This window comes from Armigeres subalbatus, chromosome 1, assembly GCF_024139115.2.
Source record: "Armigeres subalbatus isolate Guangzhou_Male chromosome 1, GZ_Asu_2, whole genome shotgun sequence".
Lineage (NCBI taxonomy): Eukaryota > Metazoa > Arthropoda > Insecta > Diptera > Culicidae > Armigeres > Armigeres subalbatus.
In genome coordinates this window covers 82,142,849-82,162,929 of record NC_085139.1, presented here as the reverse complement: position 1 = coordinate 82,162,929, position 20,081 = coordinate 82,142,849, and the positions used below count along the sequence as shown (strand labels likewise).

Genomic DNA, 20,081 nt, shown 5'->3' with positions numbered 1-20,081 from the left:
GTTCTAATTACCATCACAATCATAAAGCATATCGCTTATCTTTGTAACACGGGATTAACATGTACGAATTATTGTGTAGAATCCTTGCGATTAATAAAAATGTCCGGCTTCTGTTTTACTCAAACTCCGGACAGCAGCAACATTGGATTCATATTTCGGACACAACGTTTCAAACTTCGGACAACAAATTACACAATATTGAGAAGAAATATTGCAAATAATTATTACTAGATAGCTCAGATTGACATTTAATTATTTCGTCACATTGAATTAGCATGAATTACTAGAATGAAACTATCCTAAATAAAACTAAAACTATGAGCCCTTTCAATTAAGCTGGATGAAACATTTCAATGACATGTTTCTGAAAATCTCCCATACAAATTGGAGTGTCCGAAGTTTGAGTATGTCCGAATTTTGATTATCCACGGTATACCACTACCGAAGTAATTTTGACAACTAACACGTAATAAAAAAAAGTAGGCGATCTGTACTGTTCATTCACTTCTTCACGGCAATTTTTCAACATGTCATCCGGAAGGTAAGGAAGCAATAATTTCATGAAATTATTATACTACATATTATATATTTTTTTAGTTTCATGATGAACGTGACAATTGCTGCCTCAACAATTGTACTTCTAAAAAAGCTGCAGCAAGTGAAGCGGCGAAGGCGGGATGCGAAATTCCGGGTACATCCGTTTTTCATTGAAAGGAACATGAAAGGTAGATTTGCGACAGACGTAAGTGCATTTTAATTTATTATAATTCAAAGAACGTTTATATCATTATCAAACATGGTCTGGAAAAGGTAGTAAGTGATTTAATAGAACTAGGGCCCTCCTTAGCCGTGCGGTAAGACGCGCGGCTACAAAGCAAGACCATGCTGAGGGTGGCAAACACAATGTCCTCCAACCGAAAACACCCTTGACCCGACCATGAAAACTAGCTATCTGCAACTTACTTGTTTTGAGTATGGCTGGCGTACGACATTCTTGATGAAGTTTTAATAGATTTTTCTTCCTGTGAATTGCCATTTTTTTGCAGTTTGAAGACATGGCCAGAGGAGAGAAATTTTTCGTAGAAAATTTCCACATGTCAAAAAAAAATTTTGAACATCTTTTTAGTTTAATCGAAAAAGATCTTGTTCCGAAGCGCAACACACGTCCCAAGGATGCAATAACTGCAAAGTTGAAGTTAGCCTTAGTAATAGAGTAAGTATTAATTGGAAAATTACATTGAAGTCTTTGGTCCTTTAAGTTTGAACAGTTTAAACTTTTGAAAGTTATCTTACTTTTTATCTGTTGTATAAGCTCAATATGCACCCTGGTCTTTTTGAAGGTTCCGCATTTTGTTATTTCTCAGCCGTATACAGACTACGAGGTATATCGCGTGATAGTGTGGAGCCCGTAGACCACTCTTCGTCTAAATTACCTATATTTTCCTAGTGCATTCAGACGCATAACAGATTAATAAGTTTGTTTATTTGTTTATTTTATTTCGTCAACCAACGTAGACTAGTACATATACATATACATGTTTGTTTTTGTAATGCTATAGAATAATTAAATAATAGGTTTTTTTTAGTAAAGTGATGTATAATTTTGATTTTGAATTTATATTGCTGAATTTGTAATGTTTGTTCTTTGGAAATACTGTCTAATGTTATGCCGAGACATTGTTAAGTCAATAGTTTCGCAGTGTTGATTGTAAACGGCCATCATTCGGTTGAGAGGCCCAAATTTGGCGTAATTTGTTCGGCAGTGGTTGGTTAAAATAATGTTCTATGTCGAAGTAGCCGAGAAGGTATGTAAAAGTTAAATTTCGATAAAATTTCAGTTGAATCAACACGTTGAGAAACTATATCGTTAACAAATGAAACCGTTGCACATTCTCGACGCTCTTTCAAAGTTTGTATATTTATAAGCATGCAACGTGCTTCATAAGATGGAAGAGGAAATGACGTCCAACCTAATTTACGAAGAGCGTATAATAGAAATTGTTTTTGTACTGACTCTATTCTTTCTTCATGTGTGGTTGTATAAGGCGACCATACAATGCTACAATATTCCAGTATAGATCGTACATATGAAATATATAGTGTTTTGATTGTGTAGGGATCCTGAAAGTTGAAGCAAAAACGCTTGATAAAGCCTAGCATATTATTAGCTTTGTGGATGATTGTGTTATAGTGATCAACAAGAGTTAGTTTCGAATCTAAAATCACTCCTAAATCCCTAACTCTTTCGTGTCTTTCTACAGTATTGTTCCCTAATACAATTTGTGTATTTGGTGTTATTCTTTTTCTGCTGAATGATATTATGTTGCATTTCTTAACATTCAGTTGCAATAGGCTTTTTCTGCACCATGTATAGAACATGTGTATTTCATTCTGGAATATGATTATGTCGTCTTCATTTTTTATTTCCATAAATAGCTTTACGTCATCGGCATAAATTAAAATCTTTATATTTTTGAGAATGAAGGTAATGTCATTTACATATAATATAAATAAAAGAGGGCCAAGATGAGAGCCTTGTGGAACTCCTGAAGTGACTTGAATGGGATTGGATTTCTTTCCGTTAAATTTTATTATTTGTTGCCGGTCTGTGAGATAAGATTCAAGCCATCTAAGGAGTCCTGGCTCAATTCCAATTTTTGCAATTTGAAGAGTAACATTGGAATGTCAATACGATCAAACGCCTTGCTAAAGTCAGTGTATAGAGCTTCCACGTAGTTACCATTATCCATTGCATTAAGAGAATAGTCAATGAATTCTATTAAATTTGTAGCGGTAGAGCGACCTTTGAAAAATCCATGCTGCTTATTCGTAATTCTGTTTTTAAGTTGTGAAAATAATTTTTCATTGATAATGGATTCAAAAAGTTTGGGAATGCAAGAGATAATGGCTATTCCACGGTAATTACGAATGTCAGATTTTTGCCTGATTTGAAGATAGGCACAAGATAGGAGCTTTTCCATACCCTGGGAAAATTTCCGGATTCAATGACAATCTGAAGAGCCAAAACAAAGGTGCATTCAGCTCTTTAGCTAGACTCTTCATAAATATCGGTGGAATACCATCAGGACCAGGGCCTTTAGATGCATCTAAGTTTTTAAAGCGTTTAGAATATCGTTCACCATGATCTGATTAACACCGATATCCCTAGCGAATTCTGGGATAGGCGCAAAAAATCTAGGTCGCGACCTTGTTCCGAAAAGGTGGTGTATATTTCTTGGAAGAAATCTCCAAAAAGATTACAGATATCTTCCGAGCAATTACCGACGCGTTCGTCTAAATACATGGTTGACGGAAAATTGTCTGTTTTAATTTAGATTTTACGTAATTGAAGAAGTTCTTTGGACATGACTTTATTTCGTTTTCTGTTTTCGTGTTGTGTTCTTCAAATGCTACATCAATTGCTAATTTTAATTGATCGCAGATGTTCAAATATTTTTCCAAATTTTCATTCGTCTTGTCTAGCTTGTAAGTTTTATGTAATTTTTGTTTGCGATTCTTTAAATTTTTTATTTGCCTATTGTACCAAATTGGATATTTTGAATTTCCGCTCCGTCGTTTTCTTCTTTTGGGACCTCGTCAATAATAATATCAAAATAATGTTATAAAAGACATCAACGGAAGATTCAATATTACCTTCATTCTCTAAAATTTGCTTCCAGTTAAATCTACTTAGCTTATGTCTTATGTTGTCATAGTTTGCTTTGTTGTATTCAAGGACTTCTTCAAAGTCACAGTCGCTGGGTTTTTATATTCATGACCGAACAATGAGTATTCGATTGCCGTGTGGAATGTTTCGTTTTTCCATAAGGGATTCAATGATTTAGTCACACAGAAATCTTCTTGAATATTGGTTAGTAGGAGATCAAGGTAACAGTTCTGTTGATTTTTAATGTGATTGATTTGGTTAAGTCCTAGGCTAGCAGTTCTGTCAAATATAAACATAAGTGTTTCATTTTCCCCAGCGACTGGAAGTAAAATTTGTTCGTTCTCTGAATCCGGAATAAAGTCAACGGTGCGTTGGTTAAAGTCTCCGTAAATATGTACTTTGACTTCAGGTGGCAGTCCCGATAAAATTTCTTCTGCAGTTTTTAAAAAACTTTCATAAGATGTTGTTTGCGCATGTTCCGGTGGGAAATACACAGAGGAGAAAACATGGGTTTCTCCTGCAATGTTAGATTTCACCCAAACATGCTCAAAGTTCTTATATTTTTTGTAGTTATTATTTCTGAATCAAAATTGCTAGAGATAGCGATTAGAACTCCACCGCCAGACTTTTTTGGATTCTAAGAAATCGCGATCGTCCCTGAATACGTTAAAGCTGCTTCCAAAAGTTCTTCACTATTCACGCTTTCATCCCAGCTGGTTTCAGTTGCCAAAATAACCGAGAAGGACGAGCTTAAGATGTTAATATGAATTTCCTTCATTTTAGCTGGGCTTTTCATGCGATTGAAATTTTGACAGTAAATCAAAACTTCAGTGGCATTCTGTTTTGATGAAGAACTTGTTGGAAGCACGTTGGTTGTTAAAATATTTACCCCGTTGGTCGATAAGATAGTGCTATTTTCTTCAGCCGAAGAAGGCGTCCTTACTTGCAAAAATTTCCGGGGGAAGGAGAGTGGTACCTCGTTGTGCTCTCCCGTAGTTGCTGCAGGCGATGTGTCCGCTCGCTGGACAGGTATTGTCGGTATGACTGTAGATCAGCTGCAGCTTCTGCTGGCCCAATTCCGTATTCCTGATGTACTTGGATGAATATTTGATGTAGTTGTTCTGGTGCAGTCGGCAGTCCTTCAGATGCAAGGAGCATCCTGATGCTCGTTGGAGTCATTCCCTCGACGCATACATTAGCAGACTGGTCCTTCATGTATGCCAAAAACAACCGGACAACCTTCATAATCCTCGGGTCACGTAGTCTGGCTTTAAGGAAACGGCCGTCTCCGTCTATCATATGACAATACGATAGATACACACTGGGGAAAGTGGAAAAGGAAAAATCGATAGTGCATGTTTGAATTAGTGTAAAACCAATTTAAATGCATTTGATTAAATGCTGGGCTATCAAAAACAGTCAATTTTCCACCAACTGTGCGGTAATTCATACCATTTCGGTCGCTTGAAATTCATGGAAATAGATTTGAAAATTAGGAGTTATTTTTCCATTTATCCCAGTGGGATGGGGTAAGTGCCCATGTTACCTTGACCTTCAATTGTGATGAGTAGCTAAATATAACTAAAATCAAAATGATAATAGCTCCGAGTATCTTTTGTTGAATAATTTAATTGGCTTAACGGAATTGATCCCCAAGGAATCCTTATAATAGCTAGTGGAGGGTGGTTTTGCCTTCTCGAACACAATGTAGGCAAAATCTATATGTTCGCACCAAAGATGAACTTTTATAGGAAAATGGAACTTACAGGGTTATAAAATAATCAACTTAGTTTAACGAATTAATAAGATGTCTCTGTGTGCGTTTTTGTATGTATGTGTGTGCGCAAAACACGTACAAAATTATCATCTATTTTAAGGCACTTGTCCACAATAAATTTTCTCGCCAAAAAAATGGCATTCGATGGCGAAACTTGTTATGAATATAAATGAATGTGAATTATGGTAGACATTTACCTATCAGTGCTATTTTTATCTTTCTGATAATTTTTTTTTCATATGTAAAACATGTGAAAGGCGTTAATGCCGATAAGTGGATAAATCAGGTGTTTTCTTAAGTACATTAGGCCAATCGCCACTGAAATCACAATGATAACAAAGAAGGAACATATTAAGATTCACAGCTATCGAAATAAACCCTGGAGGGAAGAAAAAAAAATGCGTGATTAGAACATTATCCACTTTCCCCGCAGTGTTTGATTCCTGGGGTAAGTGTAAAATCTTTGAATTATTTGCTTTCATGGTACAAACCACTACCAATTGAATGAGATTAGTTTAATTGTATTATAATGGTCACCTGTGATATATTTTCACTTGAAAAAGGGACAATTGGTGCAAATAAGAATTGATTTAATGAATGCAAAAATCAACTTTTCTCGGAACTTAAAATCATAGTTCAAGCGTTAACCGTGTTAGTGTATGTATTATACAAATTTCACATAGTATTAGTGTGAGCATCAAAGTATATTCTTGCACAATGTTATGATGTGGATACTTTACCACTACCATGTAAAACTCAAATTTTTCGACTCGATTTTTCCACTTACCCCCTTTTTCCACTTCCCCCAGTGTACCTTACCACTTGAATTTCCTTTGATTTTTTGTGAACTTTTTCGTAGGATTGAGTCAATAGTTTCATTGAGGCTAAAGGTTCTAATCCTACTAAATCCTACTCGTGTAAAAAAAAAGAACTAGGTGTAGCTAATTTTGATATGGAATGTCATTCATATTCATAGTTAAAAAATAAATGCGTGAACATTAAAAGGTACTCTACATCACATAATATAAATACCCTAGTACGTCTATGTTTTTAAATTATTTATATTAGAAATGTTGATAGATTGAAAGATAACTGTTAATACTCGCATATCAGTCACTTTTGAACTTTCGTCACATTTGAGTTATTTGAAGTAGGATATCTTACGATTTTCGTTTACCTAGTGCTTCAAAATCTTGTTTATATTCTTTTTATATATGGGTTAGTAACACAAATTACTACAATTATCTTATGTTCTTTTATAGATATTTGGCTTCAGGTGATTTGCAGAGGCATCTTGCATCATGTTACAGAGTAAGCAAACAACACATGGAGCTATAGTAGATAGTGTATGTAACGCTATTTGTCATGCCCTATGCCCAACAATGAAAGAACTAAATGCGGAAAATTTTCTTAACGTGGCGAATGGCTTCAACAAACGATGGAATTTTCCAAATTGCATTGGAGCCATCGATGGTAAACACGTAGCGATAAAAGCTCCAGCCAACGCTGGCAGTGTTTTCTATAACTATAAGGTAAATTTATGTTAAATATGTTAAGTTTATGTTTTAAATCTGAATTTCAGGCGTATAAAAGACAAATTCATGCGTTCACAAAAACATTGTAACTAAATTTTCAAATGGCCATATCTCAGTGGTTTTTCAACCAACTTTCTCAGTTTTTAAACCAATCTCTTGGCCATCTCTTCTAATTCTTGAACATTACAAAATATTGTGTTCAAAGATGTTGAACTTTTTGCTATAACTGTTTGAGTAAAGCAACGCATTTTGAAAAAGGCATTGTTTGAAATATATTCACATTTTAATCCCGAAAATGGTATCTATCCATCTAGTGATGATGGAAATATTGGAACAACATATGAAATACATTACCTGGTACATTGGAACACATTTTGAGCATCCCTATTATGGCTACGATGATAATTGGATGCTTGGTGGAACCATCTCATACTACATGGTGTATGAAGCTACAAAAAATAATTATGTTGCCTTCAGTGAACTTGTTAAACTAAATGTAAACAACACAGGAAACATGTGTGATAATAAGCTATGATGTTCTAGGATTTCCGAAATGTCCTGGACGACTCCCATGATGTAATAAACCACCGTATCATCTCTAGTACTTTTCTTTTAATTGCATCTCAAATCTGATATTGTTCGAACTAAATCATTCTCATGTGAATGGATTTGAGACGCACATGATAGACAAATACTTAGAAAGCATAATTGGGCTGATGCCGTGGCTGAGGACATCATGTAAGACGTGGTTGATTCGGTAGGACATTTCGGAAAAAAATATTTATTTAAAATTTATTCATCGTACAATGTTCTGGGAAATTGTTCTTTAACATACCAACAGCCCTTTTTGCAATTCTGAGTTTAATCGAGCAATCAAAATCAAAATCCTTTGCTTTACTCCCACAGCTATAGCGAAAAATTGAGCACCCCTAGACACAATGTCTTATAATATTCAGAAATAAGAAGAGCGAGATTGGTGAAAAACTAAAAAAAATAGGTTGAAAAACCACTGAGATATTGCCATTTAAAAATTTTGTAACAATGATTTTCTGAACGAATGTATCTGCTTAAGTTTTTTTAGCAAATGAATCCTAGTGTGAATATCACTTATTTCTGTAAATATACGTTAATTATTAAATGTTATTTTTTTGTTCCAGGGGTTTCATTCGTTGGTTTTTTTGGTCTGTATGCGATGCAACATATAGGTTTACCTACGTCGATGTTGGAGCATACGGAAGTGAAGGAGACTGTAATATATTCAGGAATTCGCAATTTGGGAGAAATGTCCTAAATGATCGATTCCCCTTCCCGGCCAATGCAATGTTAAATGGAGTATCATTGCCGTTCTTTTTGGTAGCGGATGATGCATTTCCGCTTTGCAAAAGAATTATGAAACCTTTCAACAATAAGAACATGCCTACCGAGGAGGTGATTTACAATTATCGTCTTAGTCGAGCAAGGCGGTGCATAGAAAACGCGTTCGGACTGCTTTGCACGAAATGGGCATGCCTGAAGAAGACTTTATATTGTGGCCCCGATAGAGCTCAGAAGATTATGGCAGCATGTTGCATGCTGCATAACTTTTTGATTGAGGAAAAATCGGTTGTGTACTGCCCACCTGGTTATATGGACAAGCTCGATGACATGGGAAACATAGTAGAAGGAGAGTGGCGAAATCGAGTTAATGAGAATTCGCTGTTCCACTCTTCAGTTCCAGCGAGTGTCGGCAGAGCTCCAGATTACGCGAAATATGTGAGAAACAACTTGAAAGAATACGTCAATTCTGAATTCGGTTCTTTACCGTGGCAACAAAGAGCAGCGTACATTTAATTTTTACGAACCTATGTTGTAGACTAAGTACTCCCTTGTATACCATATCAAATATATGATTATATCGCTTAATAATAATAAAAAATAATATAAATTGTGCAACAAATTTTGATCACAGACATCAAACTAAGGAAATTTTTGCCACATACCATTTTATTTTACCGATCAATTATTGATGGATGGGCATACAGAATAAAGCTGTTATCTATAGGAAACTACCTCGAACGGTTGACTCCAAACGAATCAACCCAGCAATCTACCATGTATCAATTTCGTAGGAATCATTGGCTTTAGCAAAAAACGCGACCACAATCAATGCTCGTATCAAGGCTTGTTTATGTATGCTTTATTATTTTCGAATTTATTTATATTTTCAACACTACATTTATGTTTATACAAAAAGAAAACTACAAACTATTCGCTACGGTAGAGCCTTATCTTGTTATATAACAACGTCGTTATTTCAAATAGGGAATCTTCGATTACGTGCGGCGGTAGCTGCTGTAGCATCCTATCTATATTTGCTAGTGCAGTCTTGTGCACAATGGGGTGCTCTTCTCTGTCCGTTTGCGGTGTGGATTTCTGATGCTGAATCAGTTCAGCAATATTATCAGCCAATATAGAAACCGTTTCATCTTCTCGTGGCTTGCGCTGGGATGGATGAGTTTGCTGAAATGTATGTTAGTTAACATTTTATAATTTACCATTTTTTTAAATTTCTTGAATACATCAGTGAACACAAAAAAATTCAAAAAGCAAGACCATGCTGAAGAAAACAAATGAAGCTCCGCAGAATTTCCCGAGAAAATACAGAAGAATGATCCAAAGAATTTTCTGAATAAATTTCGCAGAATCTCTCAGTATGTGCTCTCGGGGAATCTCAAAGAATTTTAAGAAGATTTTCCAATAAGAAATTTCAAAGAGTTTCTGAAGAATTTCTGAAGTATTTCCTGTTAATATATTATAGTGCTTTCCTTGAAAATTCCTAAGAATTGGGGTTGGGGTTGATAATTTGAAATGGGGAAGGGTCGTTTGGCCGAAACCCATTTGGCCGAAAACCATTTGGCCGATTGCCAATAGGCCGAACACACCATTAGGCCGAAACACATCTGGCCGAAAGTCATTTGGCCGAACGGGTCATTCGGCTGAATAGGTTATTTGGCCGAAAACGCCATTTGGCCGAATATGTTATTCTGCCAAACAGATCATTTGACTTAACAGGTAATTTGACCATGTCATTTGGCCGACCAGGACATTTGGCCGAATAGGTCTTTTAAAAAGTGATAAGTGAGGTGTGAAAAGTGAGACGTCCCACTTCTCATTCCTAATTTCTCACTTCTCACTGTGAAAAGTGATTAGTGCGAAGTGAGAAGAGACGTCACTTCTCACTTCTCACTTTTAAAAGTGAGCAGTGAGAAATGAGAAGTAAGTAGTAAAACGTCTCACTTCTCATTCCTCATGTCTCACTTCTCACTGTTAAAAGTGAGAAGCGCGAGGTGAGAAGTCAGACGTCACTTCGCACTACTCACTTTTTACAGGGAGAAGTGAGAAATTAGGAGTGAGACGTCTCACTTTTCACACCTCATTTCTCACTTTCCAAATCAACTATTCGGCCAAATGTCGATTTCGGCCGAATAACATATGCAAATGACTCTTTCGGCCTAATGGTCTGTTCGGCCTAGTGGACTTCGGTCAAATGCCATTCGGCCGAACGGTATTCGGCCAAACGGCCCTTCCCCGTTTTTGTTCAGATCGATGTGTGGCCACTGCCCCCAGAGCAACTTATTCATATCTCACCAGGAGCTTCCGAAGTGGCCGAATAATAATAGGGAATCTTTTAGGTCATTGTGTTTTACATATTATAAATCTGTCGATGAATTTATTGCCTTTCTCGTATACAAAGTATACGTAAAGGCTATAGGATCACTCCAAAACCGAACTTTTGATAGAAGGCTTGGAGACCCATAGTGTTATATACCAATCGACTCAGCTCGACGAATTGAGGTGATGTATGTATGTGTGTGTGTGACACACTTTTTGGAACTTAGCATTATCCGATTTGCTCGAAACAAGTTACAATCGACGCGGATTGCGGTCTAGTTGTTTCCTATTAAAAATTAGTTTGATCAGCCATTGCGTTCTAGAGTTATTTAAAAAAACATTGTTTTTTGCCTTTTTGGAAAAAAATCAAAAACGAAAAAAAAAAATTTTTTCACGGAATCCTCTGCACTGCACTTAAATGACCACAATTACCCATAAAATGAAGGAAAAAGTAAAATATATCCCCCTGAGGGCCCCCCTTAGCCGTGCGGTAAGATACGCGGCTACAAAGCAAGACCATGCTGAGGGTGGCTGAGTTCGATTCCCGGTGCCGGTCTAGACAATTTTCGGATTGGAATTTGTCTCGACTTTCCTGGGCATAAAAGTGTCATCGTGTTAGCCTCATGATATACGAATGCAGAAATAGTAACCTAGCTTGGAAACCTCGCAGTTAATAACTGTTGAAGTGCTTAATGAACACTAAGCTGCGAGGCGGCAATGTCCCAGTGTGGGATGTAATGCCAACGAAGAAGAAGATATCCCCTGAAGTGCAATTTTGACCTCTCTTATATGTTTTCCTCATTTTTCGAGAAAGGCACCACCAACGCTAGGTGGATTAATCTGTTTTTTTTTTTTATAAACATTACATTGATGAGGAAAGGATTTTTTAGAACACAAAAAAAATATCTATTATCACAACGGAATCCGGAATATCTCCGGAACCATATTACCGATCGTTTGCAGATTCCGGGAACAAAAACTATATGAATGTCTGGATTCAACGGTGGATAATTGATCAATTTAGAGCAGTTGAAGGAAAAAAGGTACCGGTGAAGGTGTGTACAGTAAAAGTTAAAAATAAAGAGACGCCATGTTAAAATTGGAACAGCGCGTTGTTTCAATCAAGCACCACTTCTTCATTCAGGAACTCTAGTCTAGTCTAGCCTCACTTATCGTATACTATAGTGATCATTTAGCAATTCGATTTAAGATGAACTATGGTCCGAGGGTGAGGGATCCCTGTCAGGCCCATGTGTGGAAGATCAATTACTTCGACAGCGAAGTTTTCACCGCGGCTATGGGGCTGGTAGCCAACACTGACTAAGCGGGAATGCGCTGGTAGCTGTTCTATCACGCGCGTACGATGCCATCATGCCGAGAAATAGCAGACGCCCGGTAGGATATTGATGGTGTGCCGAGATTGCAGTTCTTCGATCAGCATGCCTTAATGCTAGACGAAGGATGCAATGTTCCCGCTTCGAGGAGGCAAGAGCGGACCGCCGTGAAATGTTTCGAGGTGCGAAATTGACCCTCAACAAGGCCATTAAGAGCAGCAATGGAGCGTGTTTCGACAACCTGTGCGAGGGTGCCAACGCGAAACCGTGGGGTGACGCCTACAATATTGTGATGGCCATGACCAGAGAGAACTCTTCACACCCAACCGATCCCCGTATAGGTTGGCGAGGATTATCGAGGTACTCTTCCCGTCCTGTCCCACGTCACTAGCCTAATCCACCGTACGACGTTTTGGGTGCGGCCGAAATGGTAGCTCCGGTGACTAACGATGAGTTACTCGCGATAGCTATTTCCCTAGTAACGAACAAAGCTCCAGGACCTGATAGAGTTCCGAACAAGACTAACCAAGTTGCATCAATTTGTATTTTAGTTTTACTTACATAAAAATAATTAGATTGAGAATTTCCGTTAGCATCACCAGTAATTCTTTCCAACGCTATTTGTGAAGAACCATTCTGCGCCGTCGTGAATGTCCTGAAAAGTTTTTAAGAAATGTATTTTTCTTTGTGTGATGTCTACTGTCGCGTCAAATACGTGACACACAAGACGGCCTTCATACTTTGAGATCGAGATAATCACACATATTCTTGTTTATGTTTTGAACAAAAGTTGATGCGCATTTCGTTTACGCCAGGAAAATCAAATGGAAAATAAATTGAGCGAATCAGATTCGTTCGAAAGTTCGACCATAAACAGCAATACGAGTGAATTACTTGTAACCTTGTAAAGTTACAATGAAGTACATAGTGGAATTCAATACATGATAATAAGCAACAACGCTTAAATCTGGACAAAGTAAAATAAAATTGAACTGAATTTCACGAACACCAAATACACTCTGCACTTATAACTTACTTTCTCTTCCTCGAAATATCTGGTAGAAATGCCAGATCCTCAGCAAATTCCCAATCCAAATCTTCTGTAGAAGGACCTGGCAAGGGTTCTCCACCATCACTACCAGACCGCTTCAGCATCATGCGTTTCCTATAGCGGTGGCTTTCCCGTATGGCAATCCATGCCGTCTTGCATTGATCAGCTTTAACGGAAATTTTATGTAGAACACATTTATTTTATAATTTTAATGAAAAAAAACCTACGTGTTCTGCACAATTCACCAGCGATTTGCTTCCAAGCCATTCTAATTGCTCCATTGTTATGATGATCGGGATCCTGCAAACTCCAAATTGCCGGATGACTTTTGACTTTTGAAATCAGTAGCTTTTTCTCATCGTTTGAGAAAAATTCCATCCGTCTTTTTTTCTTAGACGCCGGCTTCGGTGGTTGATTTTGAGAGGGACAACTTTGTGTAAGGTCAACCAATTCTTCACTTTCTAACAATTCTATATCGTAATCAATAAAATCATCCATTTCTAGAAGGGTAAGATAACTATAGTTCTTTATACTGAGATTGGTTCTTAAGATTAAGTTTTAATTTTATGTTAGATCATTATTGATAGTGACAATATGATACCAGAAGGTTTCAGATAGTACTTAGAGCTATGGTACCTATCATAATGGAAAATTATAGGCTAGCATTCGAGGAAATTTTTCACCTTCGCAAAAAGTGGAAACACGGTATCCAAACTTTTGTGGAGTTTACTGCAAATTACACGAAAGCAAGACCATGCTGAGGGTGGCTGGGTTCGAAACCCGGTGCCGGTATAGGCAATTTTCGGTTTGGAAATTGTCTCGACTTCTCTGGGCATAAAAGTATCATCGTGTTATACGAATGCAAAAATGAAAACCTGGCTTAGAAACCTCGCGGTTAATAACTGTGGAAGTGCTGAACGAACACTAAGCAGCAAGGCGGCAGCCGGGGTAATGCCAATATGAAGAAGAAGTACACGAAAGCTATGTCCTTTATTTGTCTGAAAACAATGGCTCTTGAAACTCCGAAGGTGAATCAGGTATGCCAGAGATATAAGCGCCATATAAGGTTGGATACTTGGCTAAATGCGAGAAAGGCAGTATCACTACTCGAAGAATTAATTTGGTTTTATATTTTCATTTTACAGATCTGATGATTTGTTTCTTTTTGCCCAACGAAGGTTTGATAAGAAAAGAAAAGTTGGTAAATTAGAAAATTCGATAAAAATAAATGCAATTAAAAAAAATGCATCTTTAAATATACAAATCAATTTTTGAAACTGAGGAAGAAAAAAAAGTTGAGAGATTACCGATAAAATGCTGGAAAATTTAAAATTAAGTAAAACGCCTTTTCCTCAAAAACTTCATTTCTGGCATACGAATGATATCCGACCAGAACTACTTACATCATACAAAACACAACGTAGTAGTGAATTTGGAGGTGAATTTAGAAATCCGATCTATTATTGTGTGAATCACTTATAAGGCATTTGTATGCAATAGCCTTGGACGGAACAAAGTCCGTCGGGTCAGCTAGTATTACCATATATATTATAAAGCGGGATCGCGAGTTCTTTGATCAGTAGATGTAGGTCTTCGCCAATTAAAACAGTTGAGAATTGTAATGCCTCTGGCTTTGACAATTAAATTTGAAACAGATACGAAAGCATTATCAATACCATAATTGGTATCCAGAATTACATCATCAAAAATACTATCAAAATTACTACTAAAATCAGCTTTCAACAAATTTTCTTGCTGCAGTTAAGTGGGTAGTATGAAGGAGAATTTTCAAAAATTACTCCAAAATCAACTCAACTCATGGTTATCATTTGATGGATCCAGATGTAATGGTGCTGGACTTGAATTGCACAGCTAAACAATATACTATTAAAAAAAATAAACATGACTAGCAACGTACATTGGCAAGGTCGGTGGCTGACCAAATATTTATCCGACTGAAGACTTTTCAAATATAGTACCTACCTCCAAATAAAAGAACCACTTTCCGGTATGGAAACAGAAACCACGACCGACGATAATATTGTATTGCACTGAGTTTTGTGCTTCGCACTACACGCTGCACGAAATAAACGATTGCAATGGGGCTAGCGTGATGTGGAATCTGCAGTGGCACTCGGTGAGGACTGGCTTCACTGTCGACTGATATTGCTTGGTCGGCGCTGGACTTGGCTCACTGATCCTCTACAATATAAAAAGTTTGAATATCAACGGACATCGGGTAAATCATTGGCTAGCCAAACTTCTTCCAACTGAAATATAGGCCAACTGAAAACTTTGCGAATTTACCTACCTGTAAACGGAAGTGCAGAGCGCAGGATTCACTTAGGAAATCAGAAAAAAAAATTGAACGCGAATGATTTTTTTAAAATAGTTAGAAATAATCTTAATAAAACGTCACTATTACTTGAGTAATAATGTATCGATTAGTTATTTCTGAACGGAAACTGTCAGTCAGCATTTTCTGCAATGAAATACGCCTGCTTAACCAAATTGTTCGTTTTCCTTGTCAGCTCCGTACTGCCCAAGGAATATCAGTACAGGAATCATTACTTGAGCTCTACTTGCCCTATCTATTTGCACAGTACTTTAGAAGTCCATACCACCCTTTAATTTTGAGAAATCGAACCTTAGATGCCTTTCGCCATACTGGTTTCAGAAAGTTAACTCCTAGTGTGCCGCTGTAAGCACGCTCAAAGCAGGCGATTCATTGGAAAGTTGCATCTTGGAACGTGAGAACTTTGAATGAACCCGCACGCATTGGACTTCTTTCTCGAGAGCTTCAGAAGGTCGGCGTGAGTGTGGCAGCAATCCAGGAAATACGGTGGCCCAGAACTGGAGAACGTGAATTCCGGGCGGTGGATCCCATAGCGAACACTTCATTCAAGTATCACATCTACAGCAACAGTTCGCTAACTGGGCGCTTTTTAACCACCCCCCTGAAATGAGATGTAGTTCTTGAAGCCGTCTACCGATTGGGTGGCGCTAGTGTTGCCTTTCCTATTTTAAGCTCCGTTCATACTGCCGCGAGAGAATTTGCGATTGGCGCTTTGATGTTGCATGAAGAAGAAGAAGTAGAAAGATGATAATCAAACATATTTGCACGGGAAAACATACGAAGAAATTTTTGAAACTCTTCTTTAATATTCTAGAAGCAATTAAATTAAAAACGGTAAGCAGTACGGGGTTAGAAGAAGAAGCAGTACGGGGTTAGACTTGTTTTCTACTGCACAATAAACACAATATTTCAATTTCAATTTTTACTCTGTGATATCATACTTAATACACAGTATAAGAAAAGTCCAACCCCGTACTGTTTACCGTTTTAAATTAGATTGCCTCTAGAATTTCAGAGATATCTTCGTATGTTTTCCCGTGCGAAATTTTTTAAATATCATCTTTCTGCTTCTTCTTCTTCATGCAACATCGAAGCGCCAATTAATCACGCCGAGAATCACGCAACAATGCAATACATCTCGTTGAATATAATTTTACAATACAACACATGCCGCCTACGCATCCGATTTCGACATACTGACTTCGTGTGTTTATTGCTTAACCGGCAATGTTTACATCCAGCACCATGTTGCAGCACCATGTTTTCGGCTTCAGGCGAGTTGTTCGTGGATGACAGCCGTTTCATGGGGGTGTTTTTAACTGGACTGTTTTTTAACTGGGCGTTGGGGCGTTCGCTAACTGGGCCAAAACCCAGTTAAAAAGCAGTTATCCGTCAAAAAACAACAACAAAGACTCGGTGACGAGGCCGCCCGCTCGGAAAGGTCTTCTAGAAATCTCCCGTGATATCTCCCGCATGGAAGGATGTCTAAAAGCGAACAGGAATCTACCTAAATAGGACGCAAACCACCTTAGCCAAGTTTCAAAATAAGTTTGGACCCAAACCAAATGTATAATTCCCCTCGATTTTTGCGAGTGTATTTGCTTACCTCTACATACTCACTGTTGAGTCGGTTTAGCTGTTTAGGGTCTGTCTCATTTGGAGAATTAAACTTAAAAGTGACAGTTCGAAAATTAAATAAATCACCCCGTTATAAGAATGGCTGGTGCTACCCAGCAATTCCAATAGGACATCGATGGAAAATGATTCGATATCTGTCAAAAGTAATCTTGCTCTGCGAGCAGGGTTATTTGATAATTATTGAAATGTCACTTTTAAGTTTAATTTCAGTTTAATTATCCAATTGAGACAGACCCTTAGTAGATTGTCTCGCGCCTTTTGCAGTCGCCATTTTTCTACTCCCCAATTCAGATCGGAAAAAAGCTGCTGAGAAATTATCTCGAAAATTCTTTATGAGATTCTCAGTGACTGCGTGGTAACCAGTTTATTTAGTAGAAACTGTTGAAAAGAATTGCGGGATTTTACGGAATCGACTGTGTATTTCGGCGGAGGCGGCAATGGCAGTGTAAGTGGTGTCGGCAAAACTATTTAGAATTGCTAGAGAATTATTTCATTAATCCGAGAGAATTCCAAAAGAGTCTGCTCCAGGTGTTTCAGAAACTTTAGTTTTATCCTTTTTCATCCTAATTTGCAGAAAAGACAACACTAATAGTCCGCATTTGGACATCCCGGTGGAAATCCGGTTTGAGACATCCGGCGGTAAATACCATCTGAGGCGACCCCAAAACCGAAGAAGAAATCCCTTGATACACGTGTGTGGAAACATCCCGTGATGATCGTGACCCAAGCGGTCATTGGAAAGCGTACCACACGTCGATTTCATTGGGATGAGACGTTCTCCGACACAACCCAATCGGCGATGATACCTGCAATCGCGATGACGTTGCTCCGTATACCATTTTGGCCCATTACACTTGGGAATCCAGCTTTCCACGCTCGGTAATGGCGGCTTGTCGGTGTGTAAAAATCAATCGGTCACTGTACTTTTTGACACTAGCTGGAGGAAAGCTCACTGGCGTTCCTGGATGAGGGGAAGGGAAAAAAGGCCTTTTCGCCGGTGAGTTTTCCTCCAGCTAGTGTCAAAAAGTACAGTGACCGATTGATTTTTACACACCGACAAGCCACCATTACCGAGTGTGGAAAGCTGGATACTATATCCCAACAAACATTCACTACACACAAAAAAAAATCGTTGGTAAAAGTCAAAGAAACGTTGGTAAAATTAAGAAAATCAGTTAGTGATTTTCAGTAGAAAGTAACGTTGTCATCCGCGCCATCCTTGATTTGTTAGAGATATGGCTCACTCAATGCATAACATAAATAATATTATTGCTGAATATGAATCATAATTGGACTCTTATTCAATAAGTCGATCTGTCAAACCATAGTTTGTTAATAACTGAACAAGATTTTTATTTCAACCATTGTTCAGCCAGTCATAACCATCGCACACTAGGCAAAATACGTAAAAATAATGTCGATAAACGATAAAATAAAATCCATCCTCAATGCTATTTATGAATTTATGAAAATAAAATCAATGTATATTCGGCCTTCCTCAGAATCTCTTGATAAACGGTTGCGATATGATTGTCAAATGCTAAGATTATTCCAATTTCTCCGCAATAAAGATCATCATCCATGCGATAATAGTGAGATTCCACACATCAAAGATTCAATAATTTTCCGACGTTATTCAACGGGGTTATGTCCGGCTTTTGGGGCCATCCACAAAGTACGTCACGCTTCTAGGGGGGAGGGGGGGTTCCGAGCAGCGTGACCACTCATATAAAAATTTTAGAGTTTTAATACAAAAAGTGTGACGAAGGGGGGAGGGGGGGTTGAAAATTGCCAATTTTTGCGTGACGTACTTTATGGATCTTCCCTTTAGTAAATTTATTTACGCATGAATGCATGATTTTTTTTATTGCTCCAGCAGTTTTGTTCGTTATAATCTCTGACAGCTGTAGAAAAACGAATATAAACGACGAATATAAAAAAAGCATGTCTTGAAAATAAATCATTATTTTATTGTATTTTTATTGTCTTTATTGATTTATTAATGTCTATTTGTATTATTAAGCATCCATTTTTCTTATAAATCAAATTTTCCAGATCTAGAATCCAGATTTTCTCTAAAACTGAAAAAGCATAATGTTTTTTTTTCCACTGTGCGATAGATCAGATAAATGTGAAATCCAATGGTTAAGAAGGACAAAGGTTAAGAAGGATGTCCAAATGCTTGCTTATTAACTTACTATTCAAACTCAATTCGACCACCCTTTCAGAGCATCACATCATAGTCGAACAGAGAACTTTGAAAATCATTAGTTCAGCACATTGTTAAACTTCCCCAATGTGCTGAAATGTGATAAAACGAAAACGTTAGTTCGACTTCAAATAAAGGTAGTAAATAAATAAATAGGTCATGTCGATTATTAGTTAGATTAAATGCTGAAATGAAATCTGTCTAGCGAATTATTCAGCATCCATTTTATTCAGCTACGAAGATCACAATTAAACAATAATTCAATCTAGTTGCTTATTTGTAGCTTGTCGTTGTTTGTTGGGATATCATCCAACAACGCAGAATAACCACTTTGATTGGCCGTCGTATATAATTGGGTGCGCATTAAAAATTGCGATTACGGGTGCGTATTAAAAATCTCGGTATACATCAATAAAAGTAAAGGAAAATTGAAGTATATAGTTTTTTTTTGTTTTTAAATTCGAAATATAATGTAAACATTCAAAAAAAAAAAAATAAAAAGGAGAATCGAGGTATACATATCTCCATAATTTCTAGTAAAAATCTAGTAGAACTGTGGTACCCATGTCTTTTAGATATCTCCGCGTTATCTAAGAGACCCGATATGTCAAATCTCTTTCGGTTCAAACGGTTTACTCGTCTAAAATTTGAGGTAGACACCGGTGCAAACGGTTGTTGCATTTGAGGTGGATTTGAGGTGTGACAGGTTCTAGACATCGGAGAAAAATATCTAGGAGACTCAACTTTTTGTCTCAGAGATATCGCGGAGATGTCTAGAACAAATTTCCGAGTGGGGCTCTGAGACAAAAAAATTAGTCTCCTAGATATTTTTGGTCGATTTCTAGAACCTGTCAGACCTCAAA

At 37.4% G+C, this 20,081-nt stretch overlaps 1 protein-coding gene and 1 pseudogene across 2 annotated transcripts; one reads left to right on the top strand and one right to left on the bottom strand.

The window, feature by feature from the left end:
* Positions 1-459: 459 nt before the first annotated feature.
* Positions 460-8,903, top strand: LOC134214957 (putative nuclease HARBI1; annotated as a pseudogene).
* A 235-nt stretch (positions 8,904-9,138) lies between these two features.
* On the bottom strand, positions 9,139-15,504 carry LOC134214785 (uncharacterized). 2 transcript variants are annotated; one of them, XM_062694117.1, is made up of 6 exons: positions 15,327-15,504; positions 14,999-15,217; positions 13,243-13,515; positions 13,001-13,181; positions 12,526-12,619; positions 9,139-9,478 (listed from the first exon to the last, which is right to left on the bottom strand). In XM_062694117.1, exons 3-6 carry the CDS (start codon positions 13,511-13,513, stop codon positions 9,224-9,226), a joined length of 801 nt encoding a protein of 266 aa, XP_062550101.1. In that variant the 5' UTR covers positions 13,514-13,515; positions 14,999-15,217; positions 15,327-15,504; the 3' UTR covers positions 9,139-9,223. The 2 variants fall into 2 exon arrangements, with proteins under 2 accessions (XP_062550101.1, XP_062550152.1); XM_062694168.1 differs by having other exon boundaries at positions 14,999-15,504.
* Positions 15,505-20,081: the final 4,577 nt, after the last annotated feature.

Bases quoted from the DNA above. Each gene is read 5' to 3' on its own strand.
- LOC134214785 (XM_062694168.1), bottom strand. From the start codon at position 13,513: ATGGATGATTTTATTGATTACGATATAGAATTGTTAGAAAGTGAAGAA. The intron at 13,182-13,242 runs GTAGGTTTTTTT...TTTCCGTTAAAG, and splicing joins TGGTGAATTGTGCAGAACAC to CTGATCAATGCAAGACGGCA. The intron at 9,479-12,525 runs GTAAGTAAAACT...CATACATTTCAG, and splicing joins CTCAATCTAATTATTTTTAT to CAAACTCATCCATCCCAGCG.